The following is a 26,743-nucleotide window of genomic DNA, read 5'->3' as shown; positions in this document are numbered from 1 at the left end:
CTATGTTCCTTGGACATCATGTACATCTTTGCAGTCTAGTGTAGTACCAATTCGCGCCACTAGATGGCTCCAATGTTATTGCTATGAATGCATCCTTCTAGTCTACAGCCGTTTCTCAATTCGCGTTCTTTTCTGTACTTGTGTACTTGCGTTCTTGCGAATCGAGGATGCATCGGAGGTGTCTTGTGTGGACTTGGAACAGTTAGATATCCCAGGATGCATTTCGCAGTAGTACGATGGCAGACAATATCGAGAAGACCCGCAGCTGTAAGCATAGTTACTATTTTACTATTACTATTACTTATTTTGTTTCACGAATACCGGTAGGCCTTTGTATTTTTAAGGTTTTTATTAGGCTATCATTGAATTCGTCACCCTGTCAAATCCTACTTGACATTTTCTCGGACGTTTTCATTTTTTCGGAGCGGGACAGCTTGCCCCGCCAGCTTCAGCAATCAGTCCTCAGTTCATGGACCTATTCTAAAAACCTCAGGCAGATAGCCGTAACTCGACAGGACATTTGTCATTTTTTAAATTGTTAAACTTGACATAATGCTCTTTATTATGCATTAAATTAATATAGGCTTATATACACGTTATATTTTATCAAGGGACAAATGAAAAAACAAGGGCCCTAATCGAGTGGCGGGCGGCAAATGAGGCGCTATTCACTGGCCTCCGGAACTCATCGGGATGGGAGTGAGAATTGACTGATTTTTAGTCCGGTTTCAGTAGTTTTCATTTATTATGATTAATTTGTTATATTTTATTGAAGTGGCAGTGTGAATGTGCTTTACCCAGTGACTTTATCTCCACTTTATCTCCACGCCTCGTTATGGCCACCAAAAAGAAGTGAAAAAATGTAAAGGGCAAGTAGCCTACAAAGTAAGAATACGTTGCCTGTTTATCTGCTTTGTATACTGATAGAGCTTTCCAGGGATTCCTTCATATGAAATTAATCTACACACAATAACATTTAAGTGGCCCTGTAAATAGAGTAAGTATAATTAAGTGTAGGCCTATTACATGAGAATAATTAGTTTGACAGTGCAGTAATTAATATCCCAGTGTTTCCCCTAGAATTTTTTTTAGGCCCGGTGGTAAGAGCTGATTGTGTGATTTGTTATACATTTTTCACGGGATGCTAGAGTATTTGTTGGTTATTTCCAAATAAAACACTTGCTTAGCCATCACAAGTTGGTTAAGTTATGGACATATAAAGAACGAGGCTAGTGTTTCGCGGGGGCGGTAAAAATGTCCATGGTAACGGCGGGCTGAACCAATCAGACGTCGCATTTACGCGATCGGTTCATGGTATAGTTCTTCTGCCGGAGAATAAACAGTGTTTTTCTAAAAACAAAGTTGATTTAATATAAACTAATTTCATGTACAGGAGCATAAAGCACCAATACATATTGAGATAGCTGGTGGTGAGCTTGGATGGTTATGATATTATGGCTAATAATAATAATAATAAAAAAAAAAAAAGTTTTTTTTTTTTTCATTTTTTCATTTCTTTTCATTTTTTTGGCCGGTTGTTGGCCTGGCGGGGGCGCTCGTTGGCCTGGCGGCCCGCCAGGCCTGAACAATGGTAGGGGAAACACTGTATCCTGTTTTCAGGAGCTTAGGGACCCGCCCACAGGCAGAGGGGTAGAGGCCGGTACAGCTACTGCTGCCACCTGGCAGTGGTATGGTGCCATGGATGCACTCCAGGGGCAGCACTCCATCAGTCCGCCCCTGGTTGTTGCAGCAAACATGTCTGCCACTACAGGTGGGGTAGCAAGCTCATCGGCTTCTACCTCTTCTGCTGAGGAGGTCGGGGGCACCCGCACCAGCAGAATGAGACCCAGAGACAGTCTGCTGGACCTTTTGAGGGAGCAGGGAGAAAGAGACGAGCAGAGAGAGAGAGAGGCAGTGGCGAGAGGGGCGGAGAGGGAAAGGGCAGCGTCAATAAGGGCAGAACGGTACCTGGCTCTGTTTGAGAAATTAATTGACAAAATATAATTAAATCACATTCTTATTCATCTGCTCATTCTTGATAGCAACAGTGCATTTTTATATTTTACATTTCACTTGTATACTGGCAAATCCAGAGTTACACAATGACTTCAGGAGGCAAGAGTTTCAAGAAGAAAATCGCTTCTTTATTAAACATAAAAAAACTGAGAAGATATCTGCTGAAAGTTGAGACTCATTCAGTATCAAGAACATTGCAACCAAAAAACAAACATATTTATACATCAAACCTCTACTTAACATTGCTGAACCGATTGAGAGGGTAAACTACATACAAAGGAGAATATAACATTTGTCATTACAAATATGTACATTTATTTACAAAGCTAGATTTAATGTAAACTCTCCAAACTGTATTAACATTACTGAAACGATTGAGCAGGTAAACTGTACATACAAAGGAGAATATAACATTTGTCATCACAAATATGTAAATTTATTTACAAAGCTAGATTTAATGTAAACTCTAAACTGTGGTTAACATTACTGAACCGATTGAGCAGGTAAACTGAAAATACAAAGGAGATTATACAACGGGGGACCTAAATCCAGCGATCTGATTGGTTCCCAACTGTTGTATAATGAGCGTATACATAACTACGATATGACGCCCGATCATTTTGTGAAAGTTTGCATATCACTCCGCGCCTGGAAGTAGAAACAGATACAAAGTAAAACATATGTTGGATGATGGAGAGCGTGTAAATGTTGTTACTCCGGGAGTGAGCAAGGCGATGGAGAGACTAACGAAAGCTTAGGCACACGGCGAGTGAACTGCTCCATAGGATAAATTGCCGGCGAACCGCTCTATCGGAGCCTTCTCTCGTGCCCCTTTCACACCGCCGCAAAATCGGAGCCTGTTCCGGGCCAGTTCGGAGCTAGGGCCAGTGTTTTGGTTTCACACCGCCAAAGAACCGGCTCCGGCCCCTAAAAACCGGTTCAACTCTGGCCCCACTTTTGAGCTGGGCTAGAACTAGAACCGCTTTTACGCCGGGGGCAGGGGGCGGAGTTATCCGTACCTTCATAAACACGAAGACCAACGAAGACCGGCATTTTTTAAAACACCGAAGTAAACAATGGACGTGAATCCGTGTATGGTTCTTTTTTGTTTTTTCTGATTTTGTTTTAAATCGGAATATTCAAAGAACGAACCATACACGGATTGAATCGAAGACGAAATTGTTGTTGTTGTGTTTGAAACTGGCGCGAGGGTTCTTCTGCGCGCCTAACCTGACGCTTGATCATTGTGTGGCGGTTCAACCTTCAACGCGTCAACGCGCCAACGCAGCTAGATGAGTCCAGGTCCATGCAAGTGAACATGAAGTGAACGGAGCGTTCCCTCTTCGTCATAACTATCAACCCAAACATCCTTCACATTCACCGAGCGAACATTATGAAAGTAAAATGCACATTTCTCGCTAAAAATCTTTCCATAAACGCATTTAATGGCGTAACTATGTTACTATTTATTTCCACCCAGAATAAAGAAAGATGTCGGCCGTATGCTTCTGTCCAAGCTCACTAGCGGAGACGTTTGCAGTGACGTCATGACGTTGCTCACGCCGGCTCCATGGCTGGCTCTGGCCGGTGTGAAACCATGGACATAATAAAGGAGTGTGAAACCAACTGGTTCTTAAGTGGGATAAGGCTGGAACCTGTTTGGAACTGGCCCTAGCACCAGCCCGGAACTGGGTCTTGGTTCTTTTTGGTGTGAAAGCAGCCGGAGGGACGCTAAAGTGTGTTGCATAGCGACCGTCGATGCATAGCGGCAGCCAGGAGGGACTACTTTTTTGTATTCTTTAATTAAACGGCTATTTTGACTTTCTTGGTTTCTTTTTAAATGTAATGTGTCTATGACTTTCGTTTCGCCATAAAAGTAACCGTTGTATAAAAGCAATAGATCACTTCAGATCAGCCTGGCGTGATCTATTGCTTAAATATAACATTTGTCATGACAAATTCTTACATTTATTTACAAAGTTAGGAATATATACAAAACATATATTTTTGTTTATTTTTTCACACACTTCTATTTCAAATAGTAGTGTGTGTGTGTGTGTGTGTGTGTGTGTGTGTGTGTGTGTGTGTGTGTGTGTGTGTGTGTGTGTGTGTGTGTGTGTGTGTGTGTGTGTGTGTGTGTGTGTGTGTGTGTGTGTCTAGATGTAATCATGTTCTCCCAGGCAAACATCCAGTCCTGCAGGAGCAACCTGGGCAGTAAGCCTCGTTCGCGACACATTCCCTGACAGGTCCCTGTCATCTGCCTCCACGGGTCACCTGGGCAATCCTCCTCCTCCTTCTCCTCCTCCAAGATATCCCCTGCTGCCATGCAAATGTTGTGCAGGATGCAGCAGGCCAGGGGCGCAACTGCCTACTTTCTGGGGGGTATGCAGACACATAGCAGGCGCCCCCCCCCCCCTCTTTGATCTGGGCACAAATTTGACCTAAAACACACCCTGATATTGAATCAAAAAAATCATTTTGAGTGCACCAGGACAGATATCCAGTGTTTTTTTTAGAGGCAGCCTTTCTAAGATGCCTTTCTACATGCCAGTGTAACATCATACCGTGCTATAAGAGATCAAGGATACCCAGAAAAATTTCCATTTCTAGGATTTCCTATCTGTGCATTTTGTCCCTGTGAAGAAGAGTTTCCTCGACGCACAATGTTGTTGGTAAAAACATATTTTTACTTAAAAACAGTCGAGTCACTTGCACAACTCAAGCCGCCCTCCAGTCTAGAACTCTGGCCCTCTTAAGGAGCACCAGAAATTTGGGTGTGGCTCAATTAATCTATGAGCCACAGCTGCAGACTATTACAGGGCTAACAGCCAGACAGGAACACGTGAATCTTTTAAAACATATTAACACAGTGAAGATGCCATTCACATCTTCACATTCCCCCTTAGTGGCAGGTTTCTTTCTGCAAGGAAGAGTATGCAGTCGATCACTCGAGTCAACTCTGCAATTCGCTATCAATAGTTTTACCTATAAGCGGGGTGCCAATTCTTTCCACATCAGATAAGCATTTATGTGGTAACCACTTGTTTCATGGTGCTTCAGTATCTTTGAAAGACGCTGCCAGTTATTATACCCCACCACTCTAGTTTCACCAAAAAGCTTAGATGCAAAACAATAGACTCTGTTAGAACTGTTGGAGTACAGTAACCAATAGGGGTGGGAAAAATAATCGATTCTTCGATGCATCGTAATACTGTGTAGAACGATTCAGTCTCGATTCAGATACGATAATAATCTTTTAATAATTTATTAAATCTTGGATTATTAACAGAGTTATAAAGTATCAACTTTATAACTCCGTTTTTACTGGGTCTATTGACATAAAACAAAGACTTGCATGGAGATTGAAGTAAAACAAAATAACCACAAACAATTTCCTTTATTTTTCTTGTTATGATCCGTTATATTGTAGGCTCCATTCTGATCAGTGTACAGTTGCAAGTCAACAGTAACCTGTTGTTTTACTAGTAGTAGATTTAGCTAACCTGTATATTTACAAGCCTCCTCTTGATACACTGACATAAAAACGACCTTCCCAATCTTTCTTTTTCTATGTTGTGACCCCGAGGGCTTTCTTCTCTGCCTCTCCATATTGAGGTACGTGTCATCAGATGACAATACGGTTCAAATGAAGACACTCTGGCGCTCACCTCCAGGGCGTAGTCGAGGGGGCGGCTGTCACGTTAAAATTGTACCGGGGGCGAAAATTGTACCGGCCTACGGCATCGTTTGTTTACATCCTGACAACCTGCCCGGCAACAGACGACGCAATGCAGAAAACATGTTTCCAAACGACGAAGTAACATAATACAGATAGCGATAACACTTGTTTTTACTTTATATTTGTATTGTATTTAATTGTTTAATCGAAACAATAAAAAAAATTGCCCGCGAAACGGGCGATCGCGTCAAATGACAAATGTTTTGCCCGCGAAACGGGCGATCGCGTCAAATGACGTAGGAGGGTTCTTGAAACATAATACAGATAACGGATCGCTAGGTAACACTTGTTTTTACTTTATATTTGTATTGTATTGAATTGTTTAATCGAATTTAGCTAGTAAACTGAGTGTTTTAAGCAGGTTTCATAGTCTAGAATGTTCAAGAACCTTCGTACGTGATTTGACGCGTCATTTGACGTGATCGCCTGTTTCCCGGTTAATTTTTTTTATTGTTTTGATTAAACAATTAAATACAATACAAATATAAAGTAAAAACAAGTGTTATCGCTATCTATCATAATACAGATAGCGATCCGCTATCTGTATTATGATAGATAGCGATAGGCCGGTACAACGATGACGTAGGCCGGTACAATTTTCGCCCCCGGTACAATTTTAACGTGACACGGCCACTGGAGCGCCGTGTGGGGAGGAGGGGGGGAGGGAGGCGAAGGAGCGGGGGGGCGCCAACTCGCGAAAATGCCAACTCAAATCATTTTACTTCCATCGCTTTGGCGCCCCCTCTGGTTCGGCGCCCCTATGTGCCGCATATAGTGCATACCCACTTTTTGCGCCACTGCAGCAGGCACCAACCACCTTGGGGGCAAACAGGCCGGATCTCCAGATACCACAGGAAGATGGCCCGCCAGCGGGTTTTGAGGAACCCGATTGACCACTCCACAATGTTACGCCCTCTGGCGTGGTTGCATCGGGCTTCAACATGACCTGGTAATCAAAATTCACATGGATTTATCAATGTCACCAAACTAACAATTTGTTTCTATGCATGTGTGACAGAAGAGAAGGTGCTTACCGGCAACAGGGTGGTATGGCGTCATAATGGCCACGGGACGCTGCAGGCATGGGTACCCTCCATCACCCAGCAGGAAGTACCCAGCTGGTGGGTACAGGGCCTGCCTATAAAAAGGAGAACGCCGGAGCACGAGTGCATCATGCATTGACCCCGGGTTCCCGATGAAGACGTCAATAAATTGACCGTTTCCATCACAGATGCCCTGCAGTGAAGAGCTTCCTGTTGAAATAGCTCTTCTTCTGCTCTGCAGGTGGCAAAACGTTGATGTGGCATCCATCAATGGCCCCAGCAGCACATCCAAAGGCCTCGTGACCTGCCAGGCGAGCAAAGCCAGCCCCCACCTTCTCCATCTCCTCTGCCTTGGGGAGATGAATCATCCTGTGGAGGTATGCCATCATCTCCTCCACCACGCCATGGACCGTCCTGCAAACTGTGGACTGGGGCATCCCAAAGGCGTCTGCCGTCACCCTGTACGATGCTCCACAGGCCAGCCAGTACACCGCCACCAGCACCTCCACCTCATGGCTCCATCAATGGGCTTTTTGCCTGGGGCAGCAAGGCAAGCAACCGGTAGAAGCTCTCCCTGGAGAGCCTGAAGGCTGGCTACAGGTCCCCTCCAGAGAAAAACACAGCTAGTATTTTAACGTACAATAAATTGCAATTATGTATTTAATATGTATTGTCCGCTTTATATTTAAACTTTCTACCCTGTGGTAAAATGACAAATTCACCCATTACAGTCAAGTGTATGTATCAATATTAACTGATCAATTGAAAAGTTTAAAACAAGCCATATCAATAAAACTCGTGAGACAGACAAGTACCCCTGACTGCAGCCCGCAGACGGAGCCCACATGGAGGGGGCGGGCACTCAGTCCACATGGAGGGGGCCGGCCCTCCGCCCACATGGAGGGGGCGGGCACTCAGTCCACATGGAGGGGGCGGGCACTCCGACCACTGACGATTGAGCAGATTTCTGCTGCTCTTGTTAAAGGTTGTATAGGTGATTTGCTTTTTTGGCCATTTTTGCAAAATTACTTGAAATCCTTATCATAACCCGCTTACAGCCACTGAGTTAGAAGTACTGACATGAAAATTAAACAAGTCAATCATCTGTGGAACGGGCAGGGCTCGAAAAACTCCAGCCAATCATTTCCATTGCCACCGAGTTGCATTGGACAGTAAGTACGTCAATCAAACGGTCGTACTGCACTCCCCCTCCCCCGCGCCCCGCGCGCGACCCCTTCGTGCAGTACTCGTGACCCAGAGCTCGTGACCCAGAGCAAGCTCCTGTTTGTTGTTATCCTGCGGTAGCTACTGGAACTAGTTAATCCACATTTGGACCTAGCAGTACAAGACAATTTCCATGGCAGACAAGACGCCACCATCCCCACCACCACCACCACCACCAGCAAAGAGAAGGAAAACTCTTTTTCAGAGAGTAATTGATAATAAAAACGCTGAAAGAGAAAAACTGAAATCAAGAATAATCCTAGGCGCTGCTTTCGAACGTTGGCGGCAACTGAAGGACGAGAAGGGTCTAAAAACCGATGCTTGTGTGGCGGTTGACCTAGTTTCAAAGTTTATACCGTTTATACTCGGTAATACCGGTGTGGAGACGAGTGTATTACTCGGTGTGAAAATGTCCACACCGCGGCAACCCTAGTGAAAACCAGGACTTCCAATACAATTATATGAAACAAACATACATTTTCGAAAAATAGTAATGATTTATGTGACCGTTTAATGTTTATAACATCTGGTCCAACCATTGCAGCGAGAACGTATTCTCAGCAGGGGGTGCTGGGGAAAAAAAAACCTCAGCCTGCACTAGACTCGCAACTCGTTACATTGATAAAAAAAAGATGTATAGCAGCGCAGCTCAATTACACCAGTGCATGCGCGGACAGTTGAAAATCGATCGTTCACATCCAGCTGCTCACAGAACAAGTTTAGCGCACCACCGCTACCCTCACACTTTTTCATCTAACCTTTTTTCAGCACTAGGTCATATGAGCATTAAATAAATGCTGCGTCTCAAAATGCCTTGGACAGCGCGAGGATGACTCGCTTTGCCACGGGCCGAAACAGTTCGGAGCGACCACAGCCAGAGCGAACACAGCGGGGCAGAGGAGTGTCAGGAATAGTCTTTGGTGTACACATCAGTACGGCCTATTTGCACTACTGTTTAGTGGCAATGCAGTGTTTTATTCGATGCCTTTTTATTTTCGTATATTATTTCAATGAATACAATTTATTTATTCATAAAAAACGGATCTAGTCTTCAAATCTTTTTTCCAAATATAGGTCGTCTTACAATGGGGTTTGTGTTTATATTCGGACCAATACGGTACAGCGGGCGCTCACATGACGTTAAGCATTTCCTGGTGCATAATGTGACGCTTCAGAACCTAAAATCCCGTTTCTCCCCGTTGACACGACAACACATAACCGGCGTTTTCAGAAATCTCCACTTTGGCCGGAGTTTTTAGAAATGATCGTTTTCTGTGATAAGACAGGGCCTCGGACAGGCCCTGTCTTATCTGCTAGCCTGGCTCGCTCTCGCGCATCTCTGTTCGCGCTCGTGCATGATTGCGCGTCCAGGTACTTGGAATGGGTGGAGTCAGAGTCAGCGTTGAAGGAGAGGGGGTAGGACCATTTGAGTTGTGTATTTTCAAAATCTGCTGGCGTTTCGCAAATCACCTACCCAACCTTTAATGCAAGAAACGGTAATACTATGTTAAGCTAGCGGGAGCCCATGCTGTTAATTAAACTATACAAACAGATGGTACGGGAGTATTGTGACTTGGTATCTTTCTTGCTGCGTACCATGGAACTATTATAAAGTTAAGCATAGCCTAAACGACTTGCAAATACATATTCTCTTGTTTATTATTTTTTCGCTTAACTGTTCCACTCATGGACCTATTAAGGTTCCACTTAAGAGTTCACGTTACTACCGTTCGCCGTTGCTCAATGTTTAAATCACAGTGCCTTGTTCGTGACCTGTCTCAAATTCACTAAGTGAAATAGTGCCCCCTAGTGATCTTTTTTTTTTTTTACTCAGTATTACTAGCCCTACTATTGCCGTTTTCGCTTGAATTTTTGTATTTCTCTACTGATTGCTTTGACAATGCAACATTAAAAGTTACTAACAGCGACTTCACACAGAAGCTCTGGTTTAGGGCCGCCCTTGGGCCCCTGGGCATGTGCCCGGTGTGCCCGTGCGGTAATCCACCCTTGCCTGTAAACAATGCAACGTGTCCGAACTCCTGTACCCGTCTGTCTGTGAGTTATAGGCCCAGTAAGAGCCAAAATAAGATTTGGGGAACTATGAAGACTGGGACCCAAAGGTATGACCTTAACAGATGTAATGTGAGGAATAACGAAGTGACCACATCTAAGGGCAAAAAATGTACCTCAATAGACATAATGAAAAGCTACATGTGTGAAGCACATTAAGTTACACCAATCACAGGAGCACTAACAACTGTCTTTTTATTCAACAAAACAATTAAAAAATAACAACTACAAAAAATAGATTGTAAACTATTAACATAAAAGATAAATCAATAAAGAGTAGAACAAACAAAGTCAAACAACAAAGGGGGAACACACTGACGCCTTCCTCAGTGAGGTGGATGCCACTCTTGCTTCACGCTCTGTCGCCCGACATCGCCGTCACCGCCGCCATAGCTGCCAAGCGCCGCCATTATGCTGCATCATCAGACTACATTGGAGTCGTGTGGCGCAGGCGTCACGGGGAGGGGGACGGGGAGGGGGAGAGGTGTTTGACTCAAAAGAGGCAAACACCTTCAGGTTTCTCCTGTCCATCATCTCCACACAGAACAGTTCATAGTCAGTATGTAATCTGAATGAGAATTGGAATGGTTTCCACGTTTCTTCCTCATCCCCGCCGTCATGGGATTTGCGCTGTGTTGATGCTGCCATCTGCTCCCAACCTTCCATCCCAATGACCTCTGGGAGAGAAACGCTGTCCTTGAAGGACTGTAACTGGCACCATGCTGCTGCCTGAATTGTGTCCTTCAGGACAACATAATCTTCCTTGAAGAAGAAAGAAAAATTATTTGTGTCTGTACTTGACACCCTACCCTCCCAAAACCACAAAATGGTATGCAAACAAAGGCTACTACTACTGATGAGTTTTCAGTGATAAAAAACACTATTCAACTAGTCATCAGACTATTTCATCTGGCTATACAAACAACCTCCAACATTACACACATATTATATACCAGGTTCCCAGGTTCCAGTTCCTGGTCTTCAGTTTTGTCTGGAAATAAAACAGATTGTTGTCTGTAATGTTGAGTAGGCCAATACAATGGAATAATAAAAGTAGGCCCTAGTATGCGCAATAGATCAGCCATGGAGTAGGCTATAACTTGTATATTGATGGAGATATGTGTACAACTTAATTTGGAAGTAGAAGCCTAATAGAATCAATCATATCTCACAAACAGTCTGAATATGTGTAGGCCTACATGGATTCACCTGGATTAACAGTCTATACATGACCTGATCCTTCAGAGCTGGATGCTGTTGGAGCAACTCTAGCCCTTTTTGTGCAGAGATCTTTATCCTGAAATGTATTAGTGGTGGGAGGGTGGTAAGACTATAGTCTTTCACAATTGCTCTAAGACAACATCACACATTACAGTATATGACACGTACCTGTAGCTTTTTTTCCTCCCGTCTTCTCTTCCTGCTTCCTGAAAGCTCCTCTGCAGACCTTGGTGAGTAAACAGCATACATTACATACATACAAATATATAATAACAATAATAATATAAATAATAATAATAAAAAAATAAGAAAATGTACCTCTGTATTTAACCGAGGCATGGCATTTAATGTGATGGTCGATATCACATTTTGACCCTTTGTATCTGCAGAAGGGGCAGTGATGTAGACCGCTGCTGTCCAGCTGTATTTCAGGGCTCTCGCCATTCACAATTACACTGACGTGTCTCTAAAAGTCAAAGAAAACCAGTATAAACATAAAAGCTGTTTTCTACAAAAAAACATTGCAGCGTTTCGGTTTTCTATTTTTCGGCTGCTTTGTATAAGATGGCTTGTGCATATACACGATGTAATTAGACTAAAATAATATTGATATTCGATTTCTGTGGACGCTTATGAACATTTCAAGACCCAACATGAAGTATCAACTCATTGCTAAGGATATCCACAACTACGATAAAGTTAGAATGGACCAAGGGAGGAGGAGGGTGAGGGGGGCTATTTTGACCTAAGACACTAGGACAGTCATACTCAAGTAGCGGCCCGTGGGCCTTTTGTGGCCCGCGGGGTGTCTATTAATGGCCCTCGAGCTGTTTTGAAAAGTTTTTTTAATTATAAAAAAAAAATATATGTAAAAAAAAATAAAAATAATCGTGCTGGGTGCTCTTATTTTGAAACCGCGCGCCGCGATCTCAATACGAGGCTGGGGGGTGCAATGATAAACAGATAGCACTCCAGCCCACAGACCGCTCCAGCCCTCCCAAACTCGAGGCAGACAGTCCATCTCAGCAGCAGTCAAGGCCGATTTAGGGTCGTTTTAGACGCAGAGACGTAAGCACGTAATTTACACAAGGGACTTGTTTTAGACAAGTTTTGATTTATGGTTCCTTTAAGGTTCCTTAAGGATTGCGCGTGTTGCAAGGGGATTCTGCGCCAGAACAGTAGGGGGAGCAACGAACGAATCTGTGGGCGTGGAAGTGGAAATCGCTGGCTTGTTTATATTTATAATTATCATAATTCGTTCTTGTGTTTTCTTCTTCTCCTTCTTCAAAATTCTTCATTCGCTTCTGTCACAGCCTTTTAAAAATGGCGCTATTATGCTGTAAAACCGGAAATGTGAGACTCCTGAAAGGATGTGGTTAGCTGGCCAATCAGTCTTTGCGAGCTGCGTAGGGCCGTAGTGTTTTAGTCGCATAGTCAGGAATTTTGGCCGACGCACTTAAGCACGTAAGGGGGGATATTTTACTGCGCAAGGGGGGGTTATGTATCTTACGTGTTACGTCTAAAACAGAGCATATATCGGCCTCAGTCACACGTATACCGACCGGCCCCTTGAGTCACTGAAAACATTTTTTGTGGCCCCTCATCAATTCTACTTGAGTACCCCTGCACTAGGATATATTTGATCTATATTCACTAAACATATTTATTCCACCGAATGGTTGACATTGGTTGACAGATTCTAAGCTTTCAAACGGTGTATGACATGACTATATCACTCAACCTTATGATGCTGAAAATTGACCTAGCATGTTGGGGGGAACATGCTAGGTGTAACTAAAACTTAAAAGACGATTAAGTAGTTAACAAGACATAATACATAATTGCATGAATATTACTAATTATAGACATTTTGACAGTCTCACTTACTTGCATGTTTTAGGCATCACTAGCTCGGGCGGGCACACTCTAATTTCAGGTAATTTCAGGTCAGAAACGGGATCAGATGCTGCACATGCTGTTTGACCAGTCCTCAATGTGAACTGAGTGGCCGCCCCCTCGATGTGGACGGGCGTGGCGTCAGATCCGAGATCCGAGTCGGTTCGCAGAGAATACTCGAACGCAGCATGAGTATCCGCCCCCTCCATGTGGGCGGAGTGCCGGCCCCCTCCATGTGGACTGAGTGCCCGCCCCCTCCATGTGGGCGGAGGGCCGGCCCCCTCCATGTGGACTTAGTGCCCGCCCCCTCCATGTGGGCTCCGTCTGCGGGCTGCAGTCAGGGGCTTCTCACTGAGGATGGCTGGTCTCCTTAGTGTCTCCCGCCGTATCCTATAGCTCTCTGCTCGACGATCCGCCTCAGTTGGGCAGCCTTCTGCTCGCTGATAGAGGAAACCCATCGCAACGGCAATCCCGGTCAGATCCAGCCTGTAATTTGAACAATGGCAATAGCCCTCATCCTCATCGTCATCCGCTTATCCGGGGTCGGGTCGCGGGGGGAGCAGCTCAAGCAGGGGGCCCCAGACTTCCCTCTCCAAAAATAATTCCTACAATATTTATCCTGTGTGTGTTTCTATTCTAATCTGTGTAATTTCTCATAGTTCGTAAATCAATGGCAATAGCCTTCTCTCAAACAATAACTCCTACAATCTTTTCCCGCCACTGACTTTATATACACAGTTTCCCGCCACTGACCGTGGAATATATATATATGTAATATAATAAAGAGGCTGGGGTTTTGTTTTATATAATTTGTTTATATTGTTCAGTAGTAGGCCTATATGCCTATATTAGGCCGTAGCACCTCAGACGAGCTGAGGTGGTGACGTCATCGAGCATACTCCCGTCCTCGGAAGTGTGTAGGCTACTTGAAGTCCGGAAGTCCGCAGTTCGCGTACTTGTTATTGAGAAACGGCTTCCGAAAATATGGAAACCCAAAGAAGTAAAGCAGGCCTCCATAAAGGATGTGCAAAGACAAATCAGTTGTTCAGTCAAAAAAAAAGAAATCCTCGATGTCAAACCAAGGTTTAATGACCCATTTCCAAAAAAGTATTTTTAAATTGTATGTATTTCATAAATCTTGGACAGGAAACGTGGGCGTCATAGTAGATAAGCAGGAACATAATGTAGGATTTGAAATAATACGTCATTGTGGGTAGAACTTATGACATAATGATTCAATAAATTGCATGGGATTTATCAGCTTGGTTTCACTGGCCCGACCGGCTGCTGGGATTTACTCAAGCAAAGGAATTTCCTAAAGAAAAGCAATTACCAATCACTGCATAATGATACTACATATTATATTACATATAGATTTGATTCATGTTTTCTCCACCCTCTAGATTATGCTTCAGTCTTGAGAAATTTCAGCTCATGTCCATTCATGCATTTAGTGTTTTTCAGGATCTATAATATACCCAGTTAAATCTAGTCAAGTGCAGACATTATTCTCTCAAGCTCTCAACATTTCTTTTTTTAAAAGGTTGGACTCAAAGGGTATGCCATTAATAATACATTAGCAACTGCTTGGGAAATTTAAAAGATTGTTACATTCTTTTATTCAAAACTTTTAGTGAAAATATGCAATGAGAATTTGAAATCCAACTAAATAAAAAAAGAAAGTAATTTTCTTCCAAATAGATTTCAGACACACACACACACACACACACACACACACACACACACACACACACACACACACACACACACACACACACACACACACACACACACACACACACACACACGTAGAACAGAACGATGACCTAGGCCTACCACACATGATTAGCTATCCAAACCCCTCGTTGTTGTAGAACATTGTAAATTATATGTGGTCTGCTAGGTTATAGTTTTATCTAGCACAAGTATGTTCTGAAGCAGCATACTTTCACACAACAGGACAAGCTAGGCTACAGAATGGATACTGTCGCATCCAATAAAGTTAACTGTTAGGAGGACAGTCTTGGTTAGGGTATTTGATACTGAGCTGAAAGGTTAGGTGTTTGAACCCCAATTTCACATTTGTACCTGTAAGTATCCTATTTCCTACCTGCTCACTAAGGACAAGCATGTAAACAAAATAATAAAAAAAAAAAAGTATCAGTGCCATTTGGGTGAACAAGCATTTCATGGGTATTTCTGTAAACTACTAATTGTACCAGTTTTAGCTATTTTTCCTTGTTCTTCGAAGTGCTCATGGCGTTCCACATTTCTGAGGGTGAGGTGGTGTTCAGAAGACAACCATACATATCCATGTGGTCCCCTTTGGGACCTGACTGTGTAGCACCGGGTCACGACTGGGCACAGGACATTTTGGACCTTCGGCTCTTCTGACCTGGGACCAAAGGAACAGAGAATGGGACGAATGAATAATCAAACACATGTATATCCTGGAGTGAGGGAATCAATTCTGAGAAAAGGTCATCTATATACTTTCAAAAAGTAGAATATAAGTACTTTCATGATCCAAATCTGTCAAAGGGGAGTTTCCTTCATCATTTGTTGCGTTTTTTTTTTATAATTTGACACAGTTCAAAGCCTATAAACATATTATCCGTGTAGTCTGTGTAGTCTCTGAGGGCCCTCTTCCTCTGTTGACCCATGAATGTCTTTATTTGTTTTTATTGAAATTCCTCATGCACATTGGCTGACTTTACATACTGAAGATCATTTGGGAATGGTTTGCATTCCATATCTTTGAGTGCCATTTTGGTCATGTCTTGTTCTTTTCTGCACATTTACTAGCCAGTCTGCAAACAATTGTGTCTCTCTGATGATCAGCAAGCTTCTCTGGCCATAGTCCTGGGTCCTCTGGAAAATGCTGTTCTGCAGTGCTCACATTCTTCCCCTTCTCTTCACCCTTAGAGCAGCCTTCATTCCCCTTACCCCCTTCACCCCCAACGTCATCTATCACATATTTTAGCTCACTATCTGCTACAAGAACAGAGCCCTCTACAAGCATGACGCATACATGATTGATATTAGCCTCTTAACCTGCTGATAGCCTTACATACAATGTAACAGGCTACTTGATGTTAGTGTTGTTAAGCTCATTTCAGTTTAAAGTGCTACAAATGATTACTTGGATTAACTAATAGTTGCCACCACCAGCCACCATATGAGCTCACCTTTCCTTCCCTCCTCAGTAACATCAGGAGATGAGGAGGGACCTGCCGCTGCTCCACTCCCTGTGGCTGTCTCTGAAACTAAGGGCCATGTTTGTCATGATGTTAATCTTTGCTAGGTATTTTATTTATTTCCTAGGCCATTCATTTATTGGATAGATATAATGTCATATGACGTTGACGGTATAATGCAGAACACTCTATGATGCCGTATACTGGTATATATTGCAATTTTGCTTATTTTTTTGAGAAATAAATTAGCAGTTGTTTTCCCTCAGCTTTCTTTTATTCTCTATAATTTCTTTCTTTAAATTTTGTGACCACGATTTCCCTTTCTTGGGGAAGACATTAACATCGTGGTGCAAACTAACGCGCCAGCATTAGCACTCCCTCCACTCGCCTTTAGCTACGTTACTGTTTTGGGGAATCCTTGTTCATTGGTTGATGAACCATTTATACCCCTGCTTCAAGGCTTCGACCTGAATCACTTCAAAAGGCTGGGGTAGGGCTACTCGATTATGGAAAAATCATAATCACGATTATTTTTGTCAATATTGAAATAACGATTATTTAAACGATTATTTTTTAGTTTGAAAAATTATGATTTTTTGCAGCATTTCTCTTAAAAAAAAAAGTTGCAACTGAGAACTTAAAAAAAAAAAATAGAAAAATAGAAAATGTTCAAGCAGAAAAGAATGCAAAAAATAAAGTAGAAAATAAATATAGATAAACTTAGCACAAAAAGTAAGGACATTTGTGTTTGGTTGATTATTTCTCTGTGGCAACAATGCTTTTTGGCAATAATTCTTATACCGTTGGAAAGCGTGTATAGTTCCCTTTCAAATGGTGCCCCATTTGTAAGGAACATGCACTTGTGGGATGAGCAGCAGAGCTGAGTATGTGGGTTGCGCCCATGAAAAATTTGCCAAATCTTCTCTGCCAATGCCAAACAGCTTATGACTCGTTTGGTGTTTGGTGGATTGGATAATTGAAGTTTGAAGAAACAAGACATATTGGCAAATTAACAATTTATTCATTTCACAAACAGGAGCCTCAGTAGCGTGTGGAAGAACCATACACAGCCACAACAGCCTGGCACCTCCTCCTCATGCTGGTCACCAGCCTGGTCACACACTGCTGTGGGAGGGCATCCCATTCTTCAACCAGGATTTGTCGCAAGTCAGCCAACGTGGTTGTGTTGGTCACTCTGGCACAAACAGCACGCCCAAGCTGATCCCACAAGTTTTCAATGGGGTTGAGGTCAGGACGGCTAGCAGGCCATTCCATCCTCTTCACTCCCACATTCTGGAGGTAGTCTCTGATAAACCCCGCCCTGTGGGGGCGAGCATTGTCATCTTGGACGATAGAGTTCGGTCCCAGACTGTGGAGAAATGGGATTGCCACTGGTTGCAGAATCTCATCTCTATATCCCTCTGCATTGAGATTGCCTCCAATGATGACAAGCCTTGTTTTTCCAGTGAGGGAGATGCCACGCCACACCATCACACTGCCTACACCAAAAGATGTTATTCTATCGGTGCAGCAATCAGCATAGCGTTCTCCGCGTCTTCTCCACACTTTGACCCTATGATCCAACTGACGTAGGCTGAATCTGGACTCATCAATGAACATAACGTTCCTCCACATGTTCAGGTTCCAGTGCACGTGTTGCCGACATCAGCGCAGACGGGCCTGACGGTGAAGGGCAGTCATGGCAGGACTCCTGGCAGCCCTATGAGACCGGAGATTGGCTGCGTGTAGTCTGTTCCGGATTGTCTGGGCAGAGAGCCGTCGGCCATATCGTCCTGCAAACCTTGAGTGCAAATCTGTAAAAGACAGCCTACGGCACCTAAGTGCTGACAGGGTGATGAAACGGTCTTCTTGGGGTGTTGTCTTCTTGGGACGCCCACTTCGCGGCCTGTCTTTGACATCCCCTGTTATATGGTACTTGGCCTTCACTTTGGAGAGGGTGCTAGGGCTCACTCCAAATAATGCCGCAACTTGGTTTTGCGGAACACCAACTTGAAGTTACCCAATCAGGTGCCAATCAGGCACCTGATTGGCAGCACCTGGGCTTACCAGAAGCTCAAAACAAGTGTCAATAGCAACAGCAAAATAACCTGTTTGGCAAGGGCAGAAAAGATTTGGCAAATTTTTCATGGGCGCAACCCAAATACTCGCTGCTACTCATCCCACAAATTCATGTTCCTTACAAATGGGGCACCATTTGAAAGGGAACTAAACAGGCTTTCCAACGGTATAAGATTTATTGCCAAAAAGCATTGTTACCACAGAGAAATAATCAACCAAACACAAATTTCCTTACTTTTTGTGCTAAGTTTATCTATACATTTTTGTAGATATATTTATATATATTTGAAACTTGATTATATTAGTTTGACCAAACATCGAAATCGCGATAAATGCTTTATTAATTGCACAGCTCTAGGCTGGGAACTTACTTTGATTATCCGGCGTGGTGGCGTTGATGGCCTGCGTGGACTCACTCTTGGGGGGCTTCTTCTTCAACCAACTCCACTTGGATTTAGCCTTGGCCCCAGCCCCGCCCGACTGATCCTCCGTCGGCGTCGGCGACGGCTCCCGACTACCTCCCCCACTGGCCCCGCCCTCGGCCTTGTTGCTGCTGGACAACCTGCTCTTCCACCTCTGCCTCAGGGTGAGCTTTCGGGTGGGCTTGTCCCCCCCGAAGACCTCCATGGGGTCATCCAGGGGCCCATCCGAGGGCAGCGGGGACAGGTGGTCCAGCCGCTCGCTGCTGGTCGTCCGGGGTCTGCCCGGGTCCATCTCCATGTTCTGGGCCATCTCGCTGGTGGCCAGGAAGTCGTGGAGGGAGCGTGCGGGCGGCGCCACGCCCCCCAGCGCCAGCAGGTACTTGGGGTTGTGGTACTTGTGCGCGGGCACCTGGAGGGCGTTGTTGCGTGAGCGGTCCAGGCTCATCTGGAAGCGGGAGGTGGTGACGGGGATGGGCGGGCGCTTGGGGGCCACCTTGGGCCTGGGGGGCGGCACCTTGTCCGAGGGCCGGGCCACGTTGAGCTCCTTGTAGAGGTCCAGCAGGGCCGAGATGGCGTAGAGCTCGCGGAAATCCCGGTCGAAGGCCTCCACCACCTGACCCGTCATCACCGTGATCATGTTGCGGTCGATGCGGGAGCAGCTCCAGGCGTAGCTGGAGGGAGGGGCACGGAGGTCTGAGATCAGAACAGGCACGCAAGGAGGAGTGTACGCACACACACACACACACTCACGCGCGCACACACACACACACACACACACACACACACACACACACACACACACACACACACACACACAGTCATGCCCACGCAAACAAACCATCACATCACACACAGTCAAACGTACAAAGACAACTTCCAATCAAACCCACACACATAGACCCAAACACACACACCCGGTCATATAAGTAGCACACATTCGTACAACTACACACAGTCATGCACACACACTACCGAATGCACATTTGCGCATGCACACACAAGCACATGAAAACACAAACACCCACCCACACAAACACAAACCAACCATCAGACACAGTCAATCGTGCACACACAATTTCACAGTCGAACCCACACACCCAACCAGACAAAACCCCACAAGCACGTAGTCATACATGCACACATTAAGATAACCACACACAGCCATACATGCACGTGGCCACTCCCATGTTTTACCTGTACGAGCCGAACACCACCTTATCTCCGTCCACTAGCATGTACTTGTTGGAGAGTGTGCCAGGGAGCGTACCACAGGACATGGTCAGCCCCCACCCATGTAGAGTTCTGCAGCGGATGTTCTGGAGACATAACATAACATATAAGTTATCATAAGTTATAAGGTCAGCTATAGCTACCATATCAAACTTTTGTACAAATCATTTGGCAAAATACCCAATTTAACATTGTCCATTCAGTTTTCTGAATTATTCAATGTATAGGTAATCATGTATAATCAATACATAAGCATCATCTTATTTTATGTCATGTACATGTACTGTATATGTAAAGTAGAGTACTTAAATGTGTAGATACTCTAGTTAATGTACAGTAAATTCATAGTATATGGTAACGTGTACAGGTAATGTAAAGGTTTTGTGATTATGTAATGTATATAGTATATAGTTAAATATATGTCAAAGGAGAAGATGTTATAGATAATGCACTGTAATGTAATGACAACGTAATTTATACATAGAACAGGTAATGCAAAAGGTAATATGGTCATGTCATGTAAATGTAGCACAGCTCACGTGTAGGTGATGCATACTGTATGTATTATACTAAATGTCTATGTAATCTCAAGGTCATGTTCAGGAAATGAAACTGGCCATGTATTTCTACGGTATGTATTATAGGTAATATATATTTATCTGTAGGTAATATACAGGTAATGTATACTGTATGTACAATGGGTAACCTCCAGGTATCAAACAGGTATCGAAAGTTAGCCAGCTCTGTGTCCTCCTGAGTAGAAATAATGGCTTCTCTTGAAGCTAAGTGGTCATAGCCCACCCCTGGATGATTAGTTGTGTTGGTGGGCCAGTATGGGGTGCTATGGCTCTGGCCTATCTTATTAACCCAATCCCTGAGGCCGGAGCTTGGGAATCTGTCCTGTCATGACCTAGGTGGCTGATGTATGGTACTTTTGGTAATGTTCATATAATCTATAGGTAATGTATTGGCAGTATAGGTAATGTATATGTAATCTATAATGTAACAGCTAACGTATGGGCAGTATAGATAATGTACAGTATATGTAATCTATAGGTCATGTAACCGATCATGCATGGGCAGTAGAGGTAATGTATATGTAATCTATTGGTAATGTTATCGATCACGCATAGGAAGTACAGACAGTCCACCAACCCGCAGGTGCTGTGATCCCATCTGCAGCCTGCAGCACATGTCCAGGAAGTGAGGCATGCCACTAGCGTCCAGCAGGATGTAGACGGGGACGGAGCGCCGAGACGCCGCCTCCATCAGGTCCTGCAGGATGTGCAGGTCCGTCAGCAGGTCCATCACTATGGCAACCACCTGTCAATGAACATCACACAGGTACAGGCTAGGGTAAATAAAGGAAGCAGGCAAAATGGACTGAGGGGTAAAACAATTATTTCACGCCTCATGCAAGTTGGCCTAAAGGGCGTGGGATATGAACTCTGATGGAATTTGAAGGGCTTTGAATGTAGTGATATCCACCACCATGCAAATGGGAGACATTTTCAGAATTCATTAAACACAAAGACAATGTTCGTCACTGTGTGCCGTGAGTTAGCTCGGCCGGCTGGGTGGCATGAGTGGGAGGGGTAAAAGGGGTTACTTTTAGAAAATAAAAGTTATAGGATATGATTCTATTGAAAATTCATTCAATATTATTTATATTATTTTAGGCTACAAGCTTGTCGAACTGTTATAGACTGTGTCTTTACTGGACCCCACACGTGCAAACAGAGCATGCAGTCAAACAACTCATTCCCTCTCTCTCACAACCTCAGTCAACACAACAACTTGAACGAAGAACAATCACAAAACAAAGTTCCCGTCAGTGGAGGGAATGCCAACTTTCTTCACTGTATTCACAATGGTTAACTTTCTTTAAAGTTAGCCTACTCAATAGGCAAACACTACGAATAGTGTTTAATCTAAGAGGTATTTTCCAGCGACCACAGCAGAACAAGCCTTAACTCTCTGGACTGACAGCACCACAAAGACACCATTAGCCCTAAAGATTCAGAGCAGAGGAGGAGAGACATATCTTGGCTGCATTTCAACAAAGTAAACACAATGATGTGTTTATCCTTTTGCTGTGAGTTAGGATTGCAGGCAACGCTGAACTGAAACATGAACAACAAAAAGCAAAATACAACAGACTCAGAGGGTTGTACGACTCAATACCTCGACTCTTAGGAAAGAGGAAAGGTACGAGAAGTCTATCCTCATAACAACAACAACATTCAGTGGCAGAGACCCCCAGACAGTCCAAAGGGGTCTGAGTAATAAACTGGAGGAAAAAGTGTGCTTGTAGTTTAGCATACAAACTAGGCCCATTGTTTGAGTTTTCCCAGAACCCTGAGCTAGGAATGTGCTGAGTGCAACTTCTGCTGTTTTGTATCAGCCAAATACAAGATGTGACTTGAGTCAAGACACAGAAGTTTAAAAGTATCACGCCGTCTGTCTCTTCTTGTTCCTAAACTCTCTTACACACACACACACACACACACACACACACACACACACACACACACACACACACACACACACACACACACACACTTAAAGCGGGTGCATCAACGCTGTAAGAGTGGTCCGCAAAATGCTTGTTTTATGAATCTAGTGGTGTGTTTTGTATTGTATAATTTGTGGACTGACTTTCACATAAAATGTACCCACCAACCTGTTTTGAGACGCACAAATACATGCATAACTGCAAACATTCACTGAAACTAGTTGCTATACCTACCGTGACAAAGAAATTCGTAAAACAATCCGGACACGCATACAATGAAACCAGGCACGGAACTGGTTCATCCGGCTGCTTTATGTCTGACGTGTTTGTGTGTGCGTATTTGTGTGGGTATATTTGTTTGTGTGTGTGTTTATGAGAAGCACCTCAGCTTTAGTTTTCATGGCATGGAATCGTGTTAAGCGATAAATACAGACTGGTAAAGGACACATACATAAACGTATGACACTCACACAGACAGACACACATCGGACACACACACACACACCCACACACACACACACACACACACACACACACACACACACACACACACACACACACACACACACACACACACACACACACACACACACACACACACACACACACATGCACACACACATCTGAACTTATCTTGACGAACATTCCCAGCCAGCTCAACCTCTGGACATGGAAATAACTTGAGAATGAGAATGCACATGGTGAGTGGTAGCCCCATAATAAACCACAGGAATAGCCCATAATCAACAGCAATAAAATAGATTAGCAGTTGTAACCTGCTGACGTTGAGACTTGGGCGTGCCGTGTCTGAAGATAACAAAGCAATAGCAATAGGAGAGGATTAAACAAATGATAACGAGGGTATCCAAAAAGGGATGTTATGGGAAAGGGAGCAATTCATGTAAAAAATAAATACTTTAATTACTTTGAACATTAAACTCTCCTGCGCGACCTGACCCTCTTTGTTCCTCGACTGTTCCGCTTTTAAAAGTTGTAATCATTTTTTTTTATTGATATTTAGCTTTTTGTGCATATCATGTCTTATTATGTAAGATGTCTTAAGAAAGGTTATAAAAGGGTTATAAAAATGATAATAATAGATTCTTAAAATAGCATTCAAGTTTTTTGTAAGATGACAAAAAAGGCATAAACCGAGTCAAGCAGAAGACCAAAACAATGGGCTAATGGGCAGCTGCGAAGGGATTAAAGAGGGGAAAGAGTGAGTGATTAACCTTTGGGAAAACTGTGCCATGTTTGGAAAGAGGGAGGCGCAGTCTTTCAACAGCTACCAGTGATTGAGCAGGAACAAGTGAGTCAGCTGGACGGGACCCTACTGGTCTGTGAGCATGGGTTGTCAAGGACAACGGCTGGCCGGCAGGCCCCTCTCCCTTTCTCTGTGTAGGCTACTGCTGTGTTAAGGCATGTTTCCCCGACCGTCCAAGGCATATTCTTGGTTTCACAGAAGTGAAGGTGGTGCAACCGGATTCATTATAGGCCTGGGGGGGTTCCTTCAAAGTCACTTAATTAATGATTTGCATTAAGCTGTATCCAACAACTGCTTGGTTTTATTAATTTAAGTGAATCATTTGACTGTGTTTCTAAACCGGTGACCTACTTATCTTTAGCTCCTATGCGTTCAGTAGAGCCTTTGAAGGGTCAAATCACGACAGATCGACAGCACTCACTAAGTTTATAAACTTTGCTGACGGTACCTGTAACTAATTAAACCAAACAGGGACGGTAAGGACGTATCATAACCAACTCATCTCTCTCTCCATGTCTCTCACACGCACACGCACATAAGCACACGTGCGCAAGCACGCACACACACACACACACACACACACACACACACACACACACACACACACACACACACACACACACACACACACACACACACACACACACACACACACACACACACACACACACACACAAGGTGATAAGGAAATAACCCATCAGGCCTACTCAAATGAATGTTGAACAGGTGTGTTCAACAGTGTTTTCACTTTTGCTTTGCACACATCATCCCCAAACTCACACACTCACACATACATTGCAATGCGGTTTACATTCCAGTTAGGCACATTTTTGGGTGACATTTTCAAATGCGCCTGCACCTTGCTGGCTTCCTGGATCATTCGGCGTACAACCTCCTTGATGTGCGGTCCATTGTCTTTGGGTGGGTGCGTGTGCACCGCTACTCTGGTCACTCCTCGGAAAAATCCACCGCTGGGCCAGCCAATGTCCAACGGAGGTACGTCAGTGTCAGACATCTGGGGCCAATACGTTGAGTGGAGCCCCGAATCCCCGCTGGAACCCTCCGCCTTTGCGGGGGACGCTGTACTTTGAGCGTCGGCATTTGTGTTGTCTTTAAAATTGGCGAGCAAATACTTAACCTCCCGCGCGGACAAAAAGTCATTGGCCTTGTCTTCCTTCAGTCGAGTTTTAAAAGCCCCGTCTCCGTTCTTCAGGAGCTCCTCAACAGCGGCGCGTTGAGCCTCGCTGTAGTAAAACTCCGGCTTGTTCTCCGGGACCGCCGGACGGATCTGGCCGTCTTCCATACACATGAGCTGGGACTCGGCCATGGCTGTCACCAGCCCAATGCGGGAGTCCTCCTCGGGTTGAAAGGACAAACTCTGTTTGTTTGGGGTATGAAGCCGCGGTCACATCTGTGATCCGAATGACGTCGCTTCCAAAGTGAAATCCTAGTGTAGCCTACCTGGTGTAGCGACGGGGCGGTGAGAGACCAAGAGGGAGTTTCCAAACACTCATTTCCTTCAGATTGTTAAATGGTCGTTAATCATTCCGATTTTCATAACAATGTTGAAATTCTTCCGGTCAGACCTGGAAAACCAAAGTCCTAAAAGGCAGTTCTGTTGAACTATCCCCAAGACTTGTTAGGGCCACGCTCCTATCCTGTAGACATATTTCTGATTAGAAGGTATTCTAATATTAACCAGATGATAATATAATATGGAAAAGCTAGGTATCTGTTTGAAGGAACAGCAGTCGAAAGATAAACTACGATCTTGAGCTGCATAAAATGAATTCAAAGCATCATGTAAGAACATGCTTATTTCGAGGAACAATAGGCTATGTGTGCGCTCGGGTAGATGTGTCCTTTTTTGGGGGGGGAAAGGGACGTCTTACAAGATAGGCCTACGTCATTGAAAACGTTCCTTCTCCTTCAGAGGAGGAATTTGAAGCAACAAGTGAGGCTATAGGCCCATCATGCCCTAAAAATGTTAAACCAACAGTGGTGGAAGAGTAGCCTGCTCCTGTTTTATCTCCATTGGGTAGGCCTATGCATTTCTTATCATATGCCGAACCCCTCTCTGGCTCCACTCCAACGGGACTGTTGGAGTCAGTTTGGAACTTAGTTTCTGCATCAACAGTAGTTTTACAAGATGAAATACTGCCCCCTGTTGTCATACATAATTCTCCAACATGCTTGTTGGATCGTACGCTTTTATTTGAACTCACACAAAAGTGTGCGTTCCAAGTAGTGTGAAGTATTTTTTCTTGATGACACAGAGAGGACCCAAAGCATACTTGCGGTTTGATTAACGATACTTTCAAAGGCTTTGACAAATGCACGTTCATAGAGTGCAATGTTCACTCTCTCACTGAACATTCACTCTCTCTGTGGTGCTCACATAAATTGCGTGCCAAGAACGCCTATGGCGGGGCTCATTGTAAAAGTCAATATGAACGGGGGGAGGGGGAAATAACTAAAGAGGGACCGACAACGCCAAAATGTGGCGGAGCTCAGTGTAAAAGTCAATATGAACGGGGGGGGGGGGGGGGGGTAATAAAAGAGGGACCGACCGACAACGCCACCTGGGGAATTACACCCCAGGAAATATAGAACAAAGACAATTAAACTATGATATTACAGGAATAATAAGGACACAGGTTCGAGAACTAAAGAGGCAGAGACAATAAATATACTAACTGTTTCTTTTATTACAATAATAACTAAATAGGGAAAACTGGAGCAAAACCAAACCAAACAGCAAAACAGGTGTTATGTCACCCAGCAACCCAATGGTCAAAAAATTAAACAGAAAAAGGGGAAAAAACAC

General features: G+C 44.1%; 2 protein-coding genes and 1 long non-coding RNA gene across 6 annotated transcripts; 1 reads left to right on the top strand and 2 right to left on the bottom strand.

Annotated features, from left to right (window-relative positions):
- Positions 1 to 6,464: 6,464 nt before the first annotated feature.
- Positions 6,465 to 7,462, top strand: LOC115541040 (uncharacterized). Its single transcript, XR_003976258.1, has 2 exons — positions 6,465 to 6,876; positions 7,040 to 7,462. It is a non-coding gene; the product is annotated as an uncharacterized LOC115541040 (long non-coding RNA).
- A 2,808-nt stretch (positions 7,463 to 10,270) lies between these two features.
- Positions 10,271 to 13,490, bottom strand: LOC115541123 (uncharacterized). 3 transcript variants are annotated; one of them, XM_030352907.1, is made up of 6 exons: positions 13,201 to 13,490; positions 11,632 to 11,779; positions 11,482 to 11,539; positions 11,302 to 11,389; positions 11,046 to 11,083; positions 10,271 to 10,854 (listed from the first exon to the last, which is right to left on the bottom strand). In XM_030352907.1, the coding sequence occupies exons 1-6, from the start codon at positions 13,204 to 13,206 to the stop codon at positions 10,836 to 10,838; spliced, it is 357 nt and encodes a 118-aa protein (XP_030208767.1). In that variant the 5' UTR covers positions 13,207 to 13,490; the 3' UTR covers positions 10,271 to 10,835. The 3 variants fall into 3 exon arrangements, 2 of the variants coding, with proteins under 2 accessions (XP_030208767.1, XP_030208766.1); XM_030352906.1 differs by lacking the exon at positions 11,046 to 11,083; XR_003976275.1 differs by lacking the exons at positions 10,271 to 10,854; positions 11,302 to 11,389 and having other exon boundaries at positions 10,866 to 11,083; positions 13,201 to 13,489.
- Positions 13,491 to 14,276: 786 nt separating this feature from the next.
- On the bottom strand, positions 14,277 to 25,770 carry fam83fb (family with sequence similarity 83 member Fb). 2 transcript variants are annotated; one of them, XM_030352348.1, is made up of 6 exons: positions 24,776 to 25,770; positions 21,293 to 21,460; positions 20,102 to 20,223; positions 18,857 to 19,578; positions 16,398 to 16,475; positions 14,277 to 15,604 (listed from the first exon to the last, which is right to left on the bottom strand). In XM_030352348.1, exons 1-6 carry the CDS (start codon positions 25,241 to 25,243, stop codon positions 15,561 to 15,563), a joined length of 1,602 nt encoding a protein of 533 aa, XP_030208208.1. In that variant the 5' UTR covers positions 25,244 to 25,770; the 3' UTR covers positions 14,277 to 15,560. The 2 variants fall into 2 exon arrangements, with proteins under 2 accessions (XP_030208208.1, XP_030208209.1); XM_030352349.1 differs by lacking the exon at positions 16,398 to 16,475 and having other exon boundaries at positions 24,776 to 25,243.
- Between the last annotated feature and the right edge of the window lie 973 nt (positions 25,771 to 26,743).

The sequence above is a fragment of the Gadus morhua genome, chromosome 3, assembly GCF_902167405.1.
Source record: "Gadus morhua chromosome 3, gadMor3.0, whole genome shotgun sequence".
NCBI classification, from domain to species: Eukaryota; Metazoa; Chordata; class Actinopteri; order Gadiformes; family Gadidae; genus Gadus; species Gadus morhua.
The sequence above is the reverse complement of the archived record's forward strand: the minus strand, read 5'-3'. Positions and strand labels throughout refer to the sequence as shown.

Excerpts from the sequence above, each read along its gene's own strand:
- LOC115541123 (XM_030352906.1), bottom strand. Across the intron at positions 11,540-11,631 it reads TGCCTCGGTTAAATACAGAG|GTCTGCAGAGGAGCTTTCAG; the intron begins GTACATTTTCTT and ends TTACTCACCAAG. Across the intron at positions 10,855-11,301 it reads TGTATAGACTGTTAATCCAG|GAAGATTATGTTGTCCTGAA; the intron begins GTGAATCCATGT and ends TTCTTCTTCAAG.
- fam83fb (XM_030352348.1), bottom strand. The coding sequence starts at position 25,243 with ATGGCCGAGTCCCAGCTCATGTGTATGGAAGACGGCCAGATCCGTCCG. Across the intron at positions 19,579-20,101 it reads GTGGTGTTCGGCTCGTACAG|CTACGCCTGGAGCTGCTCCC; the intron begins GTAAAACATGGG and ends CCCTCCCTCCAG. Across the intron at positions 15,605-16,397 it reads TACTGAGGAGGGAAGGAAAG|GTCAGAAGAGCCGAAGGTCC; the intron begins GTGAGCTCATAT and ends CTTTGGTCCCAG.